A 19,839-nucleotide genomic window follows, 5' to 3' on the forward strand; every position below is an offset into this window, starting at 1 on the left:
AAAAAAAAAAAGAAGAAGAAGAAGAAGAAGAAGAAGAAATGAAACAGGGAGTATGATCAAGAAAAGTGCAGGTGATGCTTACCTCGGTGACGCTCTTGATCGGCCCGTCAAGAGCCTCCTCGATGTCGGGCAGCTTGTCCGGTGAGATGCGGGTATCGGCCCTCAGTCGCTCAAGTAGGTCGTCTTGGATATGCGCTATCTCGAGAAGCTCGGTGACCTCGTGATTGAGCAGTTGTTGTTGTTGCCGGCTGATGCCAATGGTGTTAACACTCGCATTGCCCTTGGCACGGCTGAGAAGCGTGATGCGGTCCTTGATACCGATGTTCAGGTCCGACTTTGCGAGCGCCGCCTGCACCTGAGCAGCTTCGAAAAAGCGGCTGCGGTGGGTGTAGAACCGGCAGAGCAGCTCGGCATGCTGGTAATCGGTCTCCGCCAGGCGCTGCAAATACGTAATAACGTGCGGTGAGTCGATAGCCAGGAGCCGGTCAGTCCAGCTTTTCTCAATGTACCACTCATAGAGATCGAAATGGAAGACCTCATCGCTCGAGTCGTTCACGACCGTGTACGCTTCATTTCGTTTCGTAGCCGCGAGGGTGGGACGGCCATCGACGACCTCGGGCTCGCCAGCGAAAGCAACCTCGAGTTTGTCGAGGACCTCATGGATCAATGCGTAGCAAGCCTTCCGCTCGTCGTATGCCTTTTTGCGGGAGTCGTTGGCCGGCTTGCCGTCATTGACCCATGTCAGCGCCGTGTTGCCGCGGTCCTTCTGCTGAGCCACAGTGAGGCACAACTGAATGGCGCCTGCGAAGTAGTTCAGCTGCGTGTACTGCTCAACAGCGCTCTGGAGGTTGGAGTGAGTGAGGCTGCCTGCGACCTGCTCAAACAGCCGCAAGCTCTCTCCCAAAAGGGTCCGAAGAACGTTGGGATTGTTGATCTGCTCGCTGGCGCGCTGCAACTGCTCTTGAGCCTTGAAGGTGACGACGTCGTCAGGAGAGCAGAAGCTGCCACACCGTCTTCTCAGCGCATCGGCAACCGTCTCGACGTTGGCGCCGCTGGCGATGTTGCGGTTGACGATCGCCTTGACTAATACCTTAGCGAGCTCTTTGCCGGGGGTTTGGGAAAACAGCTGCTCATATGTCAAATCCCGGAACTGCTGCTGAGACGCTGGGTCGAGGCGGGCGTAGATGTCGGAGACCCGCTCATCAAACAGCATCAGAACAAAGGAGATGCCTTCCGATATGCTCTCCATGAGTTTTCGCAGACCGTGCAACGCCTGGTGCTCCTTTTGGTTGGCAATCTCCTCTTGCCTGCTAAACAGGCGATCGGACGGACCCGCAAGCCCCTGGATCGTGCTCTTGTTCGCCTCGAGGAAATTCCGCAGCCGCTCAATATTTTCCTGGATCATGATGAGCTTGGCCGCGGGAACGGTCGAGGAAACAGCGAGGGAGCCCTTCGCCTCTGCCTTCGTCGCAATGACTCTGGACTTCCACACTGTCCGGACGAGACGCGTGAGGTACAGAGCCAGAGCGTCGTGCCGAGATGAAAGCCTGACGGACTCCGAAACTAATTGCTTCCCGTCCGACTCTGCGATCCTCGGCTGACCGCCGTACTCGACAAACGCCATCCGGGCTAGGTTTTCGGTCTTCTGATCCGGTGCCCTACCGGTGCCGGCGCGCAGGTCACTACCCTGTCCGCAGGCTACAGCAAGGGCCGCCGATATGGCCTCGACGCGACCATACTGGTTGAGGAACTTCCGCATTTCCCTCTCGAGTCCCTCCTCGCCAGAGCAAGTCCTTATCGCATTGGCAAAAATATCGACGAGCCGCCTCCGGCGGACAATGTGGACACCAGTGTTAGTGAGCACCGCAAATTCACTCGGGGCGCTATCGAACTGAACAGCAAGCTCATTGCCAAAGCCCAATGGCTGCTTTGATGCAGAGAAGGGGGCTGTTGTCAAACCAATCTCGAGAATTCGGCTCCCATTCTCGAGATCGACCCACGTTCCTTGCTCATAATACTTAAGTGCTGAGGCTGGCGTGGTGGCTTTGATCTTGCCCGTATCGGGAGCGGAGACGAAGAGAATATCGGAGCTGGAGTGCTTGCGGACGACGTCAAAGAAATAGCCGGGTGCGAACCGAACACCGAGAGCGCTGGGATCGAGGGCCCGCGATGTCTTGTCCAGCTGCCCTTCGTTCGACTGGCCGGGCACGGTCCTGGGACGAGCGCCGGGCTCTTTTGGCGGGAACTTGACGAACTGGAGCTGCATGCTCTGCGGGGCGAGACTTGTTGACCCGCCTATCGTGTATGACGCAGAGCTTGTTGCGCTGAAGAAAAGGCGGCATCCAGTGTCGGTGAGAGCCATAAGATGCAGTTTCGAGGCTTCGGTGGCGGGGATTGGGCTCAGTGAGACGATGTTTGTCCGGTCGGTGAAGAGGGGAGAGCTGTCTGCCATGTGCGCAAAGTCGCGAAGGCAGCTGGTCTTGTCTTTTTCGATGACCTTCGTGAGCTTTTCGGGCGTTTCCATGTGGTAGGTGCGGATGGTTGACCGATTGGAGAGCGAGTAGAGCAGATTCCGCGTATCATCAACCACAAGGGCGATTAGCCCTTCTTGCTGTCGCTGCCCAAAGGGGAGACCTGCCAGGGGAAGGCTGGGCACAACCGAAGCCCATCCCTGGTGCGTGTGGTTGATCTTGCCGCACCTGCTCGAGAACCATCTCTCCTCCTGCTGGTAAAACAGCTCGTAAATATCCGTATCGGTGTCGCCACCGAGAAAGATGCGTCCGGACGCGGTTCCCACGATGAGGCTGACGTCGCTGCTTCCTCGGTGGACCGACATTTTGGTCTGGTACAGCGCGACCGACCGTGATCCCGAGGGAGTTGGGGTAGCCGAAACACCTAGCAAGGTAATTTCCGTGGTCGTCGCGACCACCAGTATGTGCGTGATCGTGTCGACAAACACCCCTGGTTTCGGCGGCACGAGCGCGACGGCAGTGATTGTGTGGGTGGCATCCTCATAGCCGATGAGCTCGGGGTCCGGATGTGTGTAGTCCCAGAGGAAGAGGGAATCGTCGATGGCGGCCCAGGCATAGTTGATGCTTGCAAACAGGCCGATCCTTGTGGAAACTGCGCCCTGGTTCAAGCGGGAAAACACTTGGTCGGGAATAGGATACGTCGACGTCTTATGGAAGGGCGCCCACGAGGAGTCGGCGTACTGGATGTCGTAGTCGGAGGATGCGCCAGCTATACCAATCGGCGATTGTTAGCCGCGTCTGAGCTTTGGAATCGTCCAGGCAGGGGGGTCAAAGGGAGCATACGTCTGCAATACGAGTCAATGTCGGGATAGCTCTCGTCGAGCTGCAACGTCTGGTTGATGACTTGGGCAGCCTTTACCACAGGCGGCAAGTCGTCGCGGGCCTGCGGCGGTGGCAGCATCCCAGTGGCTATTTCCTGCTGTCCAGACCCCAGAGTGCTCGTAATGGGCTCTGGCGCCGTCCCCATCGTGCCCGTGCCCGTTGTGCCCGCCCCAGCGGCTTCGTTGAAGTTTAGCCGCCGCCGGACAGTGTTCGGGCCCGGCGCGGGCGTGTTGATGAATGCACCGGGAATCTGGCGCACCGGCGTCACGGGGTTCATGGTGGGCGGTGACGGAGTCTTCTTCTTTGTGCTTGCGGCGCGAGCAACGAAGCTGTTTCGTGGGTCGGCGCTGCCCTGTCGCAGCCGCGGGAGGTTGGGAACGAAGCTCCCCGCTTAGTTAGTCCGGAGCTGGCCTGCTGCAGCTCGTTCGTTATAGCACAATTGCACCATCAAAGAAGCTTGACCAGCTGGCGGTTAGGCCCGCAACACGATTGGGGAGGGGATGTCGTCGAAACGGTGCAATGCGCCGAGTAGCTATGGCCAAGGAAGCCGGGTTAGAGAGAGCGGTTGGCCGTAAACAATTTTTGGAGAACCGGGATCATTGGTGAGAAGCAGCTGGCACTGACGCGCGACCGCGCTGGGGTCTGATGACGCCGCGCTAAGCTACATTTAGCAGTTGCTCTGCCACCGCCTTTCAGCGCCCGCCGCCGAAACCACAGGCAGGACAGAGGTCAACCAAGTTTTCTGTCGTGGCCAAAACGCAGGACAGAAAATCCTCCAGATTGTTCCATTTAAGTGTAATCTGTACGCTGCACTGATGTGCATCGCTAATTATCATTGATTAACTACGGCGCGCAAAGACTTAAACCTTCTCATTCAGCGTTACCGTACCACACCCATCCATCCTGCCCTAGGTCACTAAAAATCGTACACGACACCTTTGGGAGGCGCCACCATATCTGCCTACAGCTTCTTCTTAGCTTCCCGCTCCGCCTTCCGCAGCGCCCGAGCGCGGATATCCAGATGCATCCTTCGGTTAAACCAGACAGTTATGCCGCTGGTCGCGCCCACCGTGTTCTCAATAGCCCATTTGAAGATAGCATGGCTCCACCACGGCGTGTACGTGTTGGTGAACTTCTCCGTCCAACCCAGGCCAACCTTTCCCAGGACAGAGCGCACAAACGGCTTCGGACTGGGGATAAGCAAGCTAGTACGGCGAATCTTGCTCATGGCGGTAGTGACCAGGTAACTGATGACGAACTCAACATCGACGCCCTGGGGCTTCAGCTCCGCCGCCAGTGAACTGCTCCAGTGCTGCAGGAAGGACTTGCTGCCACTGTAGGTGGCGAGATAAGGGGTAGGCATGTAACCGGCGAACGATCCCATGGTCAGAATCAGGCCCCTCCTGCGCTTCGTCAGGATAGGCGCAACAATCTGCGTGGTCTTTAGTGTGCCGAGGCAGTTGATGGTGACGATGTTCTCGAGCTCATCCCGGCTGGTCTCGAGGAACGGAACGGGGATGCTGTGCGACTGCCCGACGTTGTTGATCAGGATGCCCACATCCAATCCCGAGATCAGCTCGGCAAGCCGCTCATAGTCGGCATCGTCGTTTTTGGAGTAGTCCATCGCGAGCGTCTTGGCCTGAAATCCGGACCACCTCAGTGTCAATTCGCGGGCGAGAGCGTCGAGCTTAGACTGGGTGCGAGAAACGAGGACCAAGTTGAAGCCTTTAGCGGCGAGCTGGTGGGCAAACTCCTTGCCGAGACCATCGGATGCTCCGGTGACCACAGCCCAGGTGCCCTTCTTGCCATACTTGCGAAGCTGTTGTTCGAGATTCTGTCAGAAATGGTCGGGCACCAGCATGGAGCACGTGGACATACATTGGTGCCGCTGAGAACAAAGCAGGTAAGGAACAGTTGGACAAACGACAGGACCCCTCTAGCAACGTAGAAGACTCCAATGCCGGCCAAAGCCCAATGAGCGGCTTTGGGCAGAGACTCCCAGAGATCGACAGCTCTCTCCAAAGTCTCCTGGAGATCGAAATTGGACGCCATGATGCTAAAGTCGTCGAACCAATGGAACCCGATGATGCCTGGTACGGTCGAAGTAGAGCGCGTCCGTGTTCCGATAAAATTGTTGGGAACTTTGCAAAGCGGAAGTTTTGGAAAGGCCCGCTGTGGGGCCCAAACTCCAACCAATTCCAGGTTCCAACCGCGGTTGCCTTCCGCGACGGACCCACGTCCTACACTATTGTACATAGTACGGATTCCTGTGCATACATACAAGCGGGCTTGGCGCGCACGCCCACGTTCGTCTTGAAGTCGTGACGGGCGAAGGAAGACGCCAGGAAGGATCAGGAGCTTTTTCTCTCTCGCGCCGATTCCTCCCTTCAGTCTCATCCATTCTCGAATCCATCAAAAAGACACCTGCGACAATGGACAAGCTCCAGCAATTTCTCCCTTCGGCAGAGAAGGGCTACTTGCCCTACTATTTGTTCGTGGTAAGTGCTCGGGTGTTGAAGCGCCATGGCCTTAGCCTGTATTGACACGGTTTGCTCTGTCCAGGTCTCGCTCGTGTCTGTGGGCAACTCCCTTCAGAACTACGCGACTCTGCACTACACGCGCCGGCTCTACAACGGCCGTTTTGTCACCAACCACTCGCTTCCGCCCGCCTCCGACCGCTTCAACCCTGAGGATAGCATCGCGAAAGTCAAGCCAGCCTCATCGACTGGCAAGGACTCAGAAAAAGCCAAGGACCAGGTGTCGCCGCTCGCGGCTCGCCTGTTCGGCATCTACACCTTCGTGGCGGGCATCATTCGCTTCTACGCCAGCTACCAGATCGAGAACCCGGCCATGTACCAGCTGGCGCTCTGGACCCACGTCATCGCTGCCCTCCACTTTACGAGTGAGATGTTCGTGTACAAGACCATGAGGTTCAGCGGGCCGCAGGCTTTCCCCTTCTTGGCGGCATATGGCGGCGCCACCTGGTTGATTTTGCAGTACAACCACTACGTGCGGTAGGCGGTTCTTTCGACGAGAGGGATGACAAGAACGGTATGTTTCTGCCTCGGCTAAGTCCGGTGCACATCGGAATCCAAGTTGCCTAATGTTGATGCTCGGGCGAAGGTGTCCAACAGCATGCAAACGCCTTCGCTAATTCAGCAGCTTGCGGTATAGGTCACCTCCGCAACTCCTCAGGCGTGCAGCCGCCTGCTCGGGGGTGATATCTCGCTGCGGCTCGGCCATCAACTCGTAGCCAACGAGGAATTTGCGGACGGTGGCAGACCGGAGGAGGGGCGGGTAGAAATGCATGTGGAACCAGCTTGTCTCGGCTTCCTCCTCAGTGCAGTCCAGAGGTGCTTGGTGGATGCCGGAACCTGGTCCTATTAGAAGCTGCAATCCTTCACCGCTGGGAACGAATTGATACTTACTGTACGGGAAACTCGTCTCAAACAGGTTATCATAGCGCCGCGTGACCTCCTGCACGGCCTCGGCGAATTGAAGCCGCTCGTCATCCGTGAGATCGACCAGTGCGCGTACGTGGCGCTTCGCGATGATGATGACCTCGAAAGGCCACACCGCCCACCAGGGGCAGACAACGAGAAAGCTCTCATTCTGCCAGACCACGCGCTCTTGTTTCTCCATCTCGAGCTTGACGTAGTCCGCGAGGAGGTGACGACCGTTGTCGGCCCTATACTTGGCCATCTGCACCAGCTCCTTTCCTGGCTCTTCGGGCATCGTGCTGGTCGTCCACACCTGGCAGTGTGGATGGGGGTTAGAGCAACCCATGGCGGCGCCCTTGTTTTCGAATATCTGCATGTAGCGCAGCTGGTTCTTGGGTGGGTCGACCTCGCCGTCGGGGTTGACTGGGATGGCGGAGAGGATCTCGTCCGCCCGGGCCTTGAGTGGGTGGGTAGCCGACAAGTGACTGCCATAGATGCGGGTCCAGGTTTGGATGACGGGCAATATTTCCGCGGCCGTCATATCAGCGAGGGTGATGTCGTGCCTAGGCGAGAACGTGAGCACGTAGCACCGGCCGATGACGGGCTGAGCCTGCAGCAGGAGAGAAGCGATGTCATCCTTCTCTGTGTCTGGGTTGTAGTCCTGTTGTTGCTCCTTCACGGCGCTGTAGTCATTGATAAACGTGAAGGTGTTCTTGTAGTGAGGGTTTCTGTCACCCTGGGCACGCTGGTTGCCGGGACAAAGGTAACACTGCGATCGGTGTCAAATGGCGTACGTTATTAGCCGTCATGATGAGAGCTCAGGCCACCATACCTTGGGGTCGTACTCGGGAAGGGTGTTCTTCGATGGGGCTTCTTGCTGGCCTCTGTGGCTGTATAAGTATCAAGCGCATGACATCGGGCAGGGAATGTGCTCACTGCCATGGGCGCTTGGTGCGATGAGGCGAAACCAGAAGCCAAGACCCAGTCAATGGGTTGTATCGGCGATGAGAAATATCATCCAAAACCTGGTCAGGCATCTTTTGCCAAAGAAACACCAAGATGATGCGAGAGGAAAAGTTATCCCAAAAGAAGGCGATATGAAAAGTACCAAATGTTCGAGTCCGAACCTCGCACTTATACGTCCGGGGTCAGTTGGTTGATGGAAAGAGGCGGGGTTTTGCGGGCTTGCTCGGCATTGCCCCGGCGGAATTTCAGTGCTGGGGGTGGAGGAAGAGTTTTAAAGAGGAGCTCCAACTTAATGTGTAAGCTGGGGACCTGTTCTCGTTCTTTAATATCTGCTCAGCCTCCGGCCCGACCAGCTGGTATGCCATGCACGGGAACACAGACATCATGTGGTTTCTCAGTTTCATCTGTCATCCGTAGGTCGCTTTGCGACTAGCGCGCAGACCTCGCGCATCTTCGACCATCACGTCTTTTGCAAACCCCATCAGAGTAACAGCGGAACCAAGATCCATTCACAAAACTCACAAGTACCCAGATGGTGCATTTCGGGAGATACTGAACACCATGACCCAAGGCGCTCTTACTACCTTAAAACCATATTGAGGCCTGCAGCGGGGGAGCCTTGGTGGGTTGAGGTGGTTCAATACCACATATGGGAGATGAGGGTTAGGGTTAACCAGCCGCCCTGCTCCGATGGGATGCCGGGCAATATCCCCCGGCAAAACCTCGGACAGCTCCCCCGCATGTTTCCTGGAATAGACACGAGGCACTTGGCCAAGCTTATGAAGTGGGAACCTTGGAGTCGCGCGCCTATTCTGGAATTGACGGTCAACTGCATCTCTCAACAAGCAGAGCCATCGCAGATTCCATCGAATTCCGCGTTGTCCCCTAACGAAATCATCACCATACGCGTCGCATCACCACAAGCACACCGTACTCACTCATCAACAGCCCTGTATGAGTCATTTTCGAGGATTTTCTCGCGTTGCATAAACCCCGTTCGCAAGCCGTCGGTTGCTTCTTGATCCTACCCCTGTCGGCGCAATCATCTCCCCACCGCGCCACGCGCGACCTCTAGGATGGGCGTGATTCGCAAGAAGATCGCAGCCAGGGGCGGTGAAGGAGGTGTGAAATATGTCTGCGATGTCTGTTCTGCGGATATCACATCAACCGTAAGTATCTGGCACTCTTCAACCTGCTATCCGACGATCAAGTACGGACTCAGCTGACCCATCAACCGATAGGTCCGGATCAGATGCGCTCATAGCGCCTGCAACGACTACGACCTCTGCGTACAATGCTTCTCCAAAGGGGCCTCGAGCAACGCACATCAACCTGCAACACATCCGTACCGAGTCATTGAGCAGAACTCGTTCCCGATCTTCGACAGAGAATGGGGCGCGGACGAGGAACTCTTGCTCCTCGAGGGCGCCGAGATTTACGGCCTGGGATCGTGGGCAGACATCGCAGACCACATCGGCGGGTATCGGGACAAGGACGAAGTGCGCGATCACTATCTCAAAGTCTATATTGAGTCGTCGCGCTTTCCCCTTCCGGAACGATGCAGTCCATACGATATGGAACTAGCGAACGAGATATCCAGGGAGGAGTTCCAGGCCCGCAAGAAGCGCAGGATTGAGGAACGGAGAGAAGCTGCCAAGAACGCACCCGCTCTGCAGCCCAAGACCAAGCCGACAGCCAGTGTGCCAGCTTGTCACGAGATTCAAGGCTACATGCCTGGCCGTTTGGAGTTTGAGACGGAGTACGCCAACGAAGCAGAGGAGGCAGTACAGCTCATGCAATTTGATCCCGGAGACGGCATCAACCCGCGCACGGGCGAGCTGGAGCCTGAGATGGAGCTCAAGCTCACGGTGATGGATATCTACAATTGCCGGCTAACACAGCGAGCCGAACGAAAGAAGGTGATTTTCGAACATAACCTGCTCGAGTATCGGGAGAACACCAAGATGGAGAAGAAGCGATCTAAAGAAGAACGGGATCTGCTCAACAAGGCGAAACCTTTTGCGCGGATGATGAACCGGACCGATTTCGAGCAGTTTTGTCAAGGGCTTGTGGATGAGCTCAATCTTCGACAGGCAATTGCGCAACTGCAGGAATGGCGCAGTCTCAAGATTGGCGACCTCCGGAGCGGAGAAAAGTACGAGCAAGAGAAGGCGTTGCGGATTCAGAAGTCGATTCCACTGGGGTCTATGGACCGCGAGAGACTCGCAACCAATCAACGCAACAAGCAGCAGCCACCGCCAGAACCGCCGAGTGGCGCGGCACTCCTAGTTGCACCCGAGTTGCCCTTCCGCTCGACGACGACAAATGGGGCATCGACTGGCGAAGGGGCGAATGGTGTCAAAACCGAAAGCAATGGCAATGTTAACGGCGGAAGTGTGGTGGTCGCCAACGGCGGCCCCCCTACGAGGCAGAAATACGTGCCGCAGCCGATTCCGGGAGTCCAGCCCCTTCAGCTCACCCAGGACAATGCACCGGATCTCCATCTCCTGACTCCGGAGGAGGTGAAGCTGTGCGAAACCCTTCGACTCCAGCCCAAGCCTTACTTAATGATCAAGGAGCAGATCCTTAAAGAGGCTCTCAAGGGCAATGGGAGTCTCAAGAAGAAGCAAGCTAAGGAAATCTGCCGTCTGGACTCTCAGAAAGGTGGAAGGATTTTTGATTTCATGGTGAATGCTGGCTGGGTGGTCAAGGCCTGAGTTAGGAATGATGGGAACTGCTTGCGATGGCCGGTGTCTGGCTAAGCGAAGGCCATTTTTGTTTTGGCGTCTGGTGTCAAAGAACGGAATACCATTAGGGAACAGGAGCGACTTCAATGACTCATGGTTTGATAGCTTAAAATGGCGATTTTAGACATATCTGCCTTCGTTTGTCGTTAGTCCACCACTGTGACTACCTAGGTTTGCCGTGTTTACGTGCTCAGGGGCCAAAGTCAATAAGACGGCCCAGCAACGCATGGACGGAGATAACAACGCACGTAAAAAGGCGCCCCCAAGTTCCCTCAGCCATGCCGGTGGCCGTGCTTATTGGTCATCTGCGTGTAAGTGGCAGCACCCTTTTTCCCCGGAGTATTTAAGCAACCCCTCGCATTCTTCTTCGAATTCGTTCGGTTCTCTCCACCTTGTGTTTTCTCCTTTTCGCTCCGAGACGTTTGGGTTTGAAGCAAGAGCTGTTCCATTCTGTAATTTCGCTCGCCGGCTCCTTTCTCCATCATTTACCTTGCGGCTCGTCGTGCCTGCTTTCTTCATCCACAATGTCGAACAATACCGTCTATCTCATCACGGGTGCAAATAGGGGTGAGTGCGAGTTTCCTTCCAACATCCACTGACGTGGTTTTTTGAGAACCGTCTGCGCCCTTCGAATACGCAAACCTGATCTCACAAATTCTTCCCGCTTTGTCTGTCATATATTTCCGATTCTTTTCTTTTGATTCTCTCTCCCTTTTGTTTTATTTTTTCTCATCTTGATAGCTCCGTCTCTTTGCTTGCCTCTTCTCCCTGTTTTCCGGCCAATTCGCTGTTTGATTGACCGCTCCTGTTGTCATCCTATGTTTCCCTCCCACTTTTGCCGCACAGCTACAACCAGACAACATGTTCATCTAACTGCTCGCCCTGGCAATCTTGCTTACATGTTCTTTATTCTAGGCATCGGCCTTGCCGTGACGACTCTGCTCCTGAGCCGCCCCCACACGACCGTCATCGCCACCTCGCGCAACCCGTCCGCCTCGCTCGAACCGGCCTCCTTCCCCGAGGGCAAGATCCACCCGACCAGCCGGCTGGTGCCCGTGCTCCTGGACGACGGCGACGACGCGGCGCGGGCCGACCCGGCGCGGGCGTCGCGCACGCTCGCGGCCCGGCTGCGCGACGAGCACGGGGTGACGGCGCTGGACGTGGTGATTGCCAACGCGGGCGGGTCGACGTGCGCGGGCAACGTGCTCACCGCGGACCCGGACGTGATGGGGCGCGACTTCCGTGTGAACGCGGCCGGCACGGCGCGGCTGTTCCAGGCCGTCTGGCCGCTGCTGGAATCCAGAGAAGAGAGGAAGGAGAACAAGAAGAAGGACGAGGAGGGGGAGGGGGGGAAAGGGGAGGAAGGCGGTCCGGCGGGGTGGGAGAAGAAGAAGTTTATCTACATCTCGAGTTCGCTGGGGAGCATCGGGATCCTGGAAAGGGAGAGCATGCCGGGGATCGCCTACGGGATGAGCAAGGCGGCGGCGAATTGGTTCGTGCGCAAGGTCAGCGTGGAGCTGAAGGGGAAGCTGGTGGCTGGGGTCTTACATCCCGGGTGAGTGGTGCTACTCCCGGCTTTCCCTCTTGATTTTTTTTCTTTTTTTCTTTTTTTTTTCTTTTCTTTTCCCCCTCTCGTTCCGTCCTTCCTTCCCCTCCTCCTTTCCTCCGTCCCTCAGAGCACAATAAGGATTACTAATGTGGGTTACCTGCCACGTATGTGCCGTGTGCAGATGGGTGCAAACGGCATTGGGACAGATCCTGGCGGATGCGGTTGGGCGCAAGGAGCCGCCGATGACGGTGGAGCAGAGCGCCAAGTGTGTTGTTGAACAGGTACGGACGGTTTATCTCTTGTCCCTGCTTCGGCGAACATGGTTTAGCTAACATGAGGCCTCCCATCTGCATTCCGTAGATTGACAATTGGACCCCTGACAAATCGGGTCAGTTCCTGTCGTATGACGGGAAACCGCTGCCGTGGTAGGCGACGGTTGGTTGAACCCTTGCAAGCCGGGTCCCTGATCCTGGGTAAGATAGATGGAGGACAGTGCTCGGGAAGCAAGCCAGCGTCAGTTGGTGCTATTTACGATAAGGTAGAAATGCTTATGAATTCATATTTCCCCGAATAGCAGAATTGATGAAGAGTTATCACTTCTTTCAAAGAATACGGCATGCAGAAGAAAATACTTCCCGAGGCTAGTATAAAAATAGTATTAATCTCAATTGCTTGAGTTAGGAGATGATAACTAGACTCTTCTTTCCTTCAAATGTCTCGATTTATTATAAAATTGATACTTTAAAATTGTCTCGAACTTCGAAGAAACTCCTCTAGTATAGTGCTAACAGTATCGAAGTTATAAGCTACCACTAACGTAATTCTTTTAGAATCCTGAAATTGTCATATTATTAACGGTTTTGTTTTGAAGTCGAGTTGACCTTGTGAAGGTTAATATCTAAGAGTCTTTCAACCCCCTAATTAAGTGGCGTGCTAGGGTAATTAGATTCCGCGGATTAATGTGCACTTAAAGATGGTTGAATAACGGCATGACTTATTAATTGCCCGTTTGTTCGGCGGATGACTCTGATGGCCCTCCTCATCCAGCGCTCACGGAATACACAAGGTAGGCAATGGGATGAAGATACTAGCCGCTACCATTCCCAAACTCGCTGAAGGATTCGGATGAGTTCTCGAGCTGTCGGCCATATGGATCACATTCGCCCCCTTTCCCCCCGGACCCTCATAAGGTCGCTCACAGAAAAGCAAGCAAAACGATCTGGTCGTGGCCGAGCCTTGTGCCTGACCAGGGCCGCGACGAGAGCCCGGCCGAGCACTGTGTACAAGCAACGCGTCCAGAACCAAACACTCTCCCCTGGCGCCACTTTCGAGATTCACTGCTGTGGCTGATGATATCATCAGGGCTTCAGTTGAGCCACAACCAGGTATCAAGCAATCAGGACTCCGTACAGAGTAACTATGTACTGTACTTCGTAATCACTAGTATAATGATGTGCACACTGTTTTCCCCAGGGCGCGTGGCTAAGCGGACTTCAGACGGAGGCTCTTCGAGTCTTTCGCTTTGCTATCTTGAGAAGAACCGAGCTTCGAAGCTGCCACGAATATTGTCAGGAATCTGTATCAAGGTTTCTCTTGTGGGAATGGGCAGATATGCGGGGCATCCACGTTGGCTCTAACTCGCAAGTGTTTCTCGATGTTGTTTCGAGTTACTAGTGTACGGAGCTGGATCGTGGAAAGCGCAACCCCCACTCTCAGGCTCTCGGGCAGCACATGAAGCACAGACCGCAGCAGCTGACGACGAGAAACTCCTTCTCAGCCCAACGCATGTGGAGCCTCCGAAATGGAATGTCTGAGTGCCGAGGGTCCAGTGGCGTTTCTTGCGAAGATCTGGGACAGGAGCTGTCCCGGTTGTCGTTTCAAGGCGGCGCTGATGATCCGCTCCCCCGCAACAAGGGTCTCGACATCCCTGCCTCGCCAGCGCAGAAAGTTCGAGGCGCTAAGGGCCCCTCTTGGGGGCACCCCATTCACGCACTCACGGGCCTGGCTCGAGCAATGATGGCCACTGGTGGCCTTTCGAGAGATGAGATGGCGTCGCACTTGCCAGTTTCCAGGTTTTCCATCAAAGAACAGCACCTGTTTTTTTGTTTATTTATTTTTTTTTTATTTTTTTTTTTACCCGTGCCATACCTACATTCAAGTTCTTCCAGAGGTTTGGCTGTTTCTGTGAGTGCAAGCTTAGCGCGACGATTCCTGCGAGCCCAGCCACCGAGTTTTGCGCACAGTTACGGAGTACTACACTAACGTTAGCTTTCTTCGCACCTTAACTATCGCTCTGCGCCCGCCATTTGTTTTTGGCGGGGCCCTTTTTCATTTTCCCGAGCAGCCAGAGAGAGCCGGGGGACCGAAGAAGAAGAACGGGGCCATCTTTGAGATCTGTTTCGACAGACATTGCGTACTAGGTACGTTAGGTACGTTACAGAGCGCAACCGCCCGGGACGACCGAGGTCTCGACTCGAACGCAGTTGTCGCCAACGACGGCCCCTGAATTGACGCCGTGCCTTGCGACGGCTGCTCCGACCAGCGCCAAGATCAACGCCCTTCTGGACCGCCGATCATCCTGATCCGCCCAGGGTCGAATGTCTCGGGCCGAGTCTTGGCTCCTCCGTCGCAACACCTGCCCGCACCTCGCAGACGAACCTACACCGTTCCGTGCATAGTCGAGTTCGAGCAGACTCTCTCCGTTGTGGTATCGCGATCTCTGAGCTGGCTCCTCCTTTTCCTTCTGCAGGACATCCCATCAACATCATCCCTTCAGCGGCACCTCGACCGACGCCTTTGGCCCATGCCGTCTCACACACACGTTTACAGCGAAAACGACCTCTTCGCAAAGCATCTCGCGAGCCGTAGTAGCTCCCTGCGCTGCACCCGGTCTTCCTAGTCCAGCCCGCAACCCTAGACCGGAACCGTTGGTGCAGTGACGCTCCCACCCGCTCTTCGGCTCCCTGGGCCCCGTCATGGAGAGCGCAGCGCAAGCCCTCAGCCATGTCCACGACCTGTACGTCCGCTCCGGCGGCATTGCCCCTTCGGGCGCAGATAGGCCGCCGGCGTTCAAGGCGATCGGCATAGGGTTGGCGGTGGGATCGGGAGCCTTCATTGGGACCTCGTTCGTGCTCAAGAAGGTCGGGCTGCTGAAGGCCAACGAGAAGTACAACGAAGTCGCCGGCGAAGGGTACGGATACCTCAAGAACTTCTACTGGTGGGCCGGCATGATCCTCATGATCCTGGGCGAGGGCCTCAACTTTGCCGCCTACGCTTTTACGGATGCCGTCCTGGTCACCCCGCTGGGCGCGCTTTCGGTCGTCATTACCACCATTCTCTCGGCCATCTTCTTGAAGGAGCGCCTGAGCCTGGTCGGTAAAGTCGCTTGCTTCCTGTGCATCGTCGGCGCCGTGGTCATCGTCATGAACGCGCCCGAGTCGTCGTCGGTCAGCAACATTCAGGAGATGCAGGGTTTTGTCATTCACCCGGCTTTCCTGACATACGCTGGCGTCATCATTGTGGGCTCCGCGATCGCCGCCTTCTGGCTCGGCCCAAAGTACGGGAGCAAGAACATGCTGGTATACATCTCCATCTGCAGCTGGATCGGCGGCCTTAGCGTCGTCGCGACCCAGGGACTGGGCGCGGCCATCGTTGCGCAGGCGAGCGGTACGCCGCAGTTTAATCAGTGGTTTCTCTACGTCCTGCTGGTTTTCGTCATCGGGACGCTCCTGACCGAGATCATCTTTCTGAATGTGAGAACTGTCCAGTGTTCCGTGGCGTGGCCGTGCTTTGCTGACCGCGCCGCAGAAAGCGCTCAACATCTTCAACGCCGCCCTGGTTACGCCCACATACTACGTTTACTTCACGACTACAACCATCATCAGCTCGGCGGTCCTGTTTCGAGGTTTCAAGGGGACTCCGACCTCCATCGTCACGATGGTCAACGGGTTCTTGACCATCTGCGCCGGTGTTGTCCTGCTTCAGCTGTCCAAATCCGCCAAGGACGTCCCCGACGCTGCCGTATTCTCTGCAGACTTGGACCAGATCCACACCATCGCCGAGCAGGAACAGCCCGAAACGGAGCCCAAGGCGGATGCCATCAGGGGCACAGCCGCCATCGTCAGGAGGTTGTCTTCTGCCAGACAGAAGATGGAGCTTGACGAACTGAAGCGGATGCACGAAGAGAAGCTCCAGGAGAGCCTCGCACCCGTGACCGAGAACGGCGCGCCTCAGTACGAGTGGGACGGGATCAGGCGCCGGCGGACCACGACCTTCAGCACCCACAGATCCAGAACAGGCACTCCAGGATCCACCCACCTCGCGCCGCCGACACCACACCCGCCCCTAGGCTGGTCGCACTTCCCGACGGAGGAGGAGCTGGCCGAAGCAAACAGGCCCATCTCCCCGGCCCTGTCCAGCATCGTCGGCACCATCCGCACGAGAGCACGCGGCGTCCTCCTCCCCGGCCATCCCGACTTCCGTCCCAAAACCCCCGACGCCAACAAGGTACAGAGCCCGATGCACCCCGTCCAGCTTACCTCCGTCGCCGTCGCCGGCTCCAAACCCGCCACGTCGACCGACGACTACAACACCCCGCCAGTCACCGCCAGCTCCTCGGCCCGCCGCATCCAGTTCGGCGGCCTTCCTACCCGCAACATCTCGGACGACGCCTCGTCCGTCCCGCCAACCCCGCCCCCGCACGCCACCGCGCGCCGCCAGTTCTCCTTCCAGAGTATGTTCAGACGCCACCAGCACGACAGCCGGACCAGCAGCAGCGACGGCGCACCGGCCGATCGCCACCGTCCGGGCTCATCCCGCCCGACCTCCTCCCGCCACGGCCTCTCCTCGCGGGGGTATTCTAGTCCGCATGTCCGCGGCGCGACCGAGGAAGAGACCCTGGGGCTGGTCCAAGGAGATTCCAACGCCTCGGGCGCCGACGAGCTGTCGGTTCCGGCTTTGGGGAGATACGCCGGTCATGACGACGATGGTGACGACAACAACGACCACCTTGACCATAAAAACAACCACGGCCGTGAGTATGATAGCGACAAGGACGACGACGACGACGACGACAATGACGACGATGACGGGGGGTACGCCAGAAAGGGGTATCGCGGCGACGGGGACCACGCGGGCGCGTCCCGGCTGTACGGGTACAGCATCACCAGGGGGTATACCGCCGCTCCGGGGACGAGTGTGCCGACGTCCTGGCGTATAGGTGAGGAACATGACATGATTGGGTTGGGTTTGGGGGTGGATGAGAAGCGCGCCGGCGAGGTCCGGCAAGAGAAGGAGGAGAAGGGGGGGAGGTCACGCAAGAGGGGAGGGACTCGGGATGCCGGTCTTGATGGCTGGTCGCGCAGCGGTGGCGAAGAGGAAGATAAGCCGCCGCCGCCGCCGCCTCATGGAGGGATGTATCGAGGGAAACCGGGTGGTTTCATATAAGGGGCTGAGTTTCCTCTTTTTGTTGTGATATGACGGGATCGCGCGGGCGTGGCATGACGACATGACGTTTGAACGAGGAGGGCCCTTTTGGTGGCCTATAGAAGACATCTCGAACATTTCCTGGGTCGTGTGTTTTTGGCTCTTTGTCTGGTCAGGGCGGGTTGCGGTTGCTGCATACACACGTTGCTAGATTGCATGAGCGGGCGGGTGGGGGGCTGAGCATCGTGGATCTCATTCTTTCTTCTCCATGATCTCGATTCTGCATGGATCAAGTCTGTATATAGACGGTGTCATTACGACTGGGTGTATATGTACATACATCTTGAGTGGGGCGGCATCGTCCTGTACGCCGATATTTTGGCCTGGCAGAAGTCGGGGGTAGTGAACGGTTATTTCGGCTTCAGACAGCACATCAAGTCACTATGCGAGTCGTTTATTGAACAATAAATATGCTCTCATCGCGGGTTGACAAGACAACCTATCGCCTGAAACCTGCAACTCGGTGATGTTGCCCAGCCGAGCGTAGGTACCTAAGTGCCAACATCTAGTGTATTCATTGTGCCACCAAAAAAAGCCTGGGTTCGACCCCTGTCACTGCTTAAACCGCACCAAACCCCGGTGTCCACGATGATTTTTGGCTATTATGGAAACAATTGCCCGGCATTCAAAAGCCTCAGAACTCGTATTCGATACTCTTTAAACATCTCTGCTAATACCCAAGCCACTAGGCCGCCGACAAAGGCAATGCAAGCCTTAACATCACCCTGACGCCGATGATTCAAAAACGGAGTTGACAAGCGCGCCGTCCCTCCACCCAGAGTAACTAGTCACCCATCTTATAGCTTATCCTTCGCGGAACGAGACGTAAGCTCGCTAATTAACGAACACGGGATGATCGTTTCGGGCCTCTTTCGACTTGTCGCTCAGGGCACAAGACGGCGAGATCTCGAACGGGCCGGAAGGACGAGGAGTCATCCGACGATCGAGACCGCCGCAAAACGCACCCTCCACTTCTCAGGTTCATTCCTGCTCCTCCCCCCTCCCCCCCCCGACATAACGTCAACAAGAGATAGCGGGATCATCTGTGTACTGCGCCAATATTCGTACAGTAAAATGCTGCACGTGCGTGTGTGCGTGAGAATGCTATGAATGCGTAAAGAAAATATGGGGGAATCTCCCAGACCACACGCTGAAATCCAGGAAAAATAGAAACCAACTAAACGCCATGCTATGCAACGATGCCATGGTAGGCTCCCGAAACTCGAGGCTGAACAGCCGGCGGCCATGGTTTCTACCAATCGGCGGCCCAGCCGTTCTCCTGGAGAAACTCCTCGCAAGCCTGCTTGAGGTCGAGGTTGGGCCTCAGATCGGAGATGTAGAGCGGCTCTCGGGTCAGCGGATCATGGGGGTGGCGGCGCAGGTGCTCGACAATCGACGCGCGCTCGTAGGACTTGCCGGATTTTGTCTGATAGAGCCACCCGCGTTAGCCAGTGATCAGCACACACACACACACACACACACACACACGGAGAGGGAGAGAGAGAGAGAGAGAGAGAGAGAGAGAGACGACAAAAGAAGAAAAGTCAACACCAGTAACGAGGAACGGCCACTTACGATGACGGGGTCGACCATGACGCAGAAGCTGATGTCGTCAATGGCCCAGTCGGGCACGGTCCGGCGCTTCTCGCTCGCCGGGCGGGCCTTCTCAAAGACCTCCCGCATCCTCGCGATCTTGGCGTCCCACTCGGCCGCCACCTCCTTCCTGGCCTCCTCGCCGCCGCCGCCGCCGCCGTTGCCGTCTTCCCCCCCTTCCTCCTCCTGCTGCAGCCCGACCTCCCGGACGGCCGCGTCCCTCTCGCGCTCGAGCAGGCGGAGCACCTCGGCCTCGAGGTCGGCGTCCTCGCGGACGCGGCGGCGCTCGGCGGCGTCCCAGGCCTCCTTCTTGCACCGCAGCACGTGGGCGGTGAGGGTGCCGAGGCTCTTGTCGGCGGCCTTGGCGCCCAGGGCGTGGGCGGTGCGGGCGTGCAGCAGGGCGTCGTCGTAGGCGCGCAGCGCCAGGTGGGCCTGCGACAGCGAGTAGTGCGCCTTGATGCTGTCGGGCGAGAGGCGCAGGCACGCCGTGCAGTCGGCCACCGCGCTGTCCCACTGGCCCAGCTTGAGCCGCGCCATGGCCCGGTTGGTGTACAGGGCCGGATTGTTGGGGTCGGAGATGAGCCTGCCCGAGGGGGAAGAGCCGCGCGGGGAGGAAAACGGGCGGAAGAGTCAGCTTATTCTCGGCGGCCGGAGGGGAGGGGGCTTGAATTGCTTCCGTGGAGGAGGGGAGGTAGGGTTTTTGGGGG

General features: G+C 56.9%; 8 protein-coding genes across 8 annotated transcripts in view; 4 read left to right on the plus strand and 4 right to left on the minus strand.

The window, feature by feature from the left end:
• The window catches only part of P884DRAFT_202184 (Non-repetitive/WGA-negative nucleoporin C-terminal-domain-containing protein), a gene marked incomplete at both ends in the record, with an annotated part of 4,538 nt that extends 908 nt beyond the window's left edge, over positions 1-3,630 (minus strand). The window contains 2 exons of the mRNA XM_069438404.1: positions 83-3,240; positions 3,315-3,630. Coding sequence (XP_069297056.1) covers positions 83-3,240; positions 3,315-3,630 — 3,474 coding nt within the window. The remainder of the gene's footprint in view (positions 1-82; positions 3,241-3,314) is intronic.
• A 451-nt stretch (positions 3,631-4,081) lies between these two features.
• P884DRAFT_244666 (uncharacterized protein) lies at positions 4,082-5,490 on the minus strand. Its single transcript, XM_069440383.1, has 2 exons — positions 5,232-5,490; positions 4,082-5,172 (listed from the first exon to the last, which is right to left on the minus strand). The coding sequence occupies exons 1-2, from the start codon at positions 5,403-5,405 to the stop codon at positions 4,315-4,317; spliced, it is 1,032 nt and encodes a 343-aa protein (XP_069297057.1). The 5' UTR covers positions 5,406-5,490; the 3' UTR covers positions 4,082-4,314.
• A 295-nt stretch (positions 5,491-5,785) lies between these two features.
• P884DRAFT_330148 (uncharacterized protein) lies at positions 5,786-6,603 on the plus strand (the record flags this gene model as incomplete). Its single annotated transcript, XM_069445668.1, has 3 exons — positions 5,786-5,851; positions 5,916-6,404; positions 6,477-6,603. 2 exons carry the CDS (start codon positions 5,786-5,788, stop codon positions 6,369-6,371), a joined length of 522 nt encoding a protein of 173 aa, XP_069297058.1. The 3' UTR covers positions 6,372-6,404; positions 6,477-6,603.
• Positions 6,504-7,830, minus strand: P884DRAFT_202164 (galactose-1-phosphate uridyl transferase; the record flags this gene model as incomplete). The annotated part of the gene is made up of 4 exons (XM_069438402.1): positions 6,504-6,727; positions 6,782-7,562; positions 7,626-7,677; positions 7,730-7,830. 4 exons carry the CDS (start codon positions 7,828-7,830, stop codon positions 6,504-6,506), a joined length of 1,158 nt encoding a protein of 385 aa, XP_069297059.1.
• A 771-nt stretch (positions 7,831-8,601) lies between these two features.
• Positions 8,602-10,770, plus strand: P884DRAFT_260386 (uncharacterized protein). The gene is made up of 2 exons (XM_069441442.1): positions 8,602-8,928; positions 9,001-10,770. The coding sequence occupies exons 1-2, from the start codon at positions 8,836-8,838 to the stop codon at positions 10,474-10,476; spliced, it is 1,569 nt and encodes a 522-aa protein (XP_069297060.1). The 5' UTR covers positions 8,602-8,835; the 3' UTR covers positions 10,477-10,770.
• A 57-nt stretch (positions 10,771-10,827) lies between these two features.
• P884DRAFT_285490 (uncharacterized protein) lies at positions 10,828-12,645 on the plus strand. The gene is made up of 4 exons (XM_069443770.1): positions 10,828-11,073; positions 11,422-12,061; positions 12,237-12,336; positions 12,416-12,645. The coding sequence occupies exons 1-4, from the start codon at positions 11,031-11,033 to the stop codon at positions 12,482-12,484; spliced, it is 852 nt and encodes a 283-aa protein (XP_069297061.1). The 5' UTR covers positions 10,828-11,030; the 3' UTR covers positions 12,485-12,645.
• Positions 12,646-15,030: 2,385 nt separating this feature from the next.
• On the plus strand, positions 15,031-17,500 carry P884DRAFT_202298 (magnesium transporter NIPA-domain-containing protein; the record flags this gene model as incomplete). The annotated part of the gene is made up of 2 exons (XM_069438415.1): positions 15,031-15,807; positions 15,863-17,500. The coding sequence occupies 2 exons, from the start codon at positions 15,031-15,033 to the stop codon at positions 17,498-17,500; spliced, it is 2,415 nt and encodes an 804-aa protein (XP_069297062.1).
• Positions 17,501-18,791: 1,291 nt separating this feature from the next.
• On the minus strand, positions 18,792-19,669 carry P884DRAFT_270254 (uncharacterized protein; the record flags this gene model as incomplete). Its single annotated transcript, XM_069442331.1, has 2 exons — positions 18,792-18,965; positions 19,115-19,669. The coding sequence occupies 2 exons, from the start codon at positions 19,667-19,669 to the stop codon at positions 18,792-18,794; spliced, it is 729 nt and encodes a 242-aa protein (XP_069297063.1).
• Positions 19,670-19,839: the final 170 nt, after the last annotated feature.

This window comes from Thermothelomyces heterothallicus (assembly GCF_042370625.1).
Source record: "Thermothelomyces heterothallicus CBS 202.75 unplaced genomic scaffold P884_scaffold_13, whole genome shotgun sequence".
Classification (NCBI taxonomy): domain Eukaryota; kingdom Fungi; phylum Ascomycota; class Sordariomycetes; order Sordariales; family Chaetomiaceae; genus Thermothelomyces; species Thermothelomyces heterothallicus.

Excerpts from the sequence above, each read along its gene's own strand:
- P884DRAFT_244666 (XM_069440383.1), bottom strand. The coding sequence starts at position 5,405 with ATGGCGTCCAATTTCGATCTCCAGGAGACTTTGGAGAGAGCTGTCGAT. Across the intron at positions 5,173-5,231 it reads TTGTTCTCAGCGGCACCAAT|CTTCGCAAGTATGGCAAGAA; the intron begins GTATGTCCACGT and ends CTCGAACAACAG.
- P884DRAFT_285490 (XM_069443770.1), top strand. The coding sequence starts at position 11,031 with ATGTCGAACAATACCGTCTATCTCATCACGGGTGCAAATAGGG. Across the intron at positions 11,074-11,421 it reads CATCACGGGTGCAAATAGGG|GCATCGGCCTTGCCGTGACG; the intron begins GTGAGTGCGAGT and ends TCTTTATTCTAG. Across the intron at positions 12,337-12,415 it reads CCAAGTGTGTTGTTGAACAG|ATTGACAATTGGACCCCTGA; the intron begins GTACGGACGGTT and ends TGCATTCCGTAG.
- P884DRAFT_260386 (XM_069441442.1), top strand. The coding sequence starts at position 8,836 with ATGGGCGTGATTCGCAAGAAGATCGCAGCCAGGGGCGGTGAAGGAGGT. Across the intron at positions 8,929-9,000 it reads CTGCGGATATCACATCAACC|GTCCGGATCAGATGCGCTCA; the intron begins GTAAGTATCTGG and ends ATCAACCGATAG.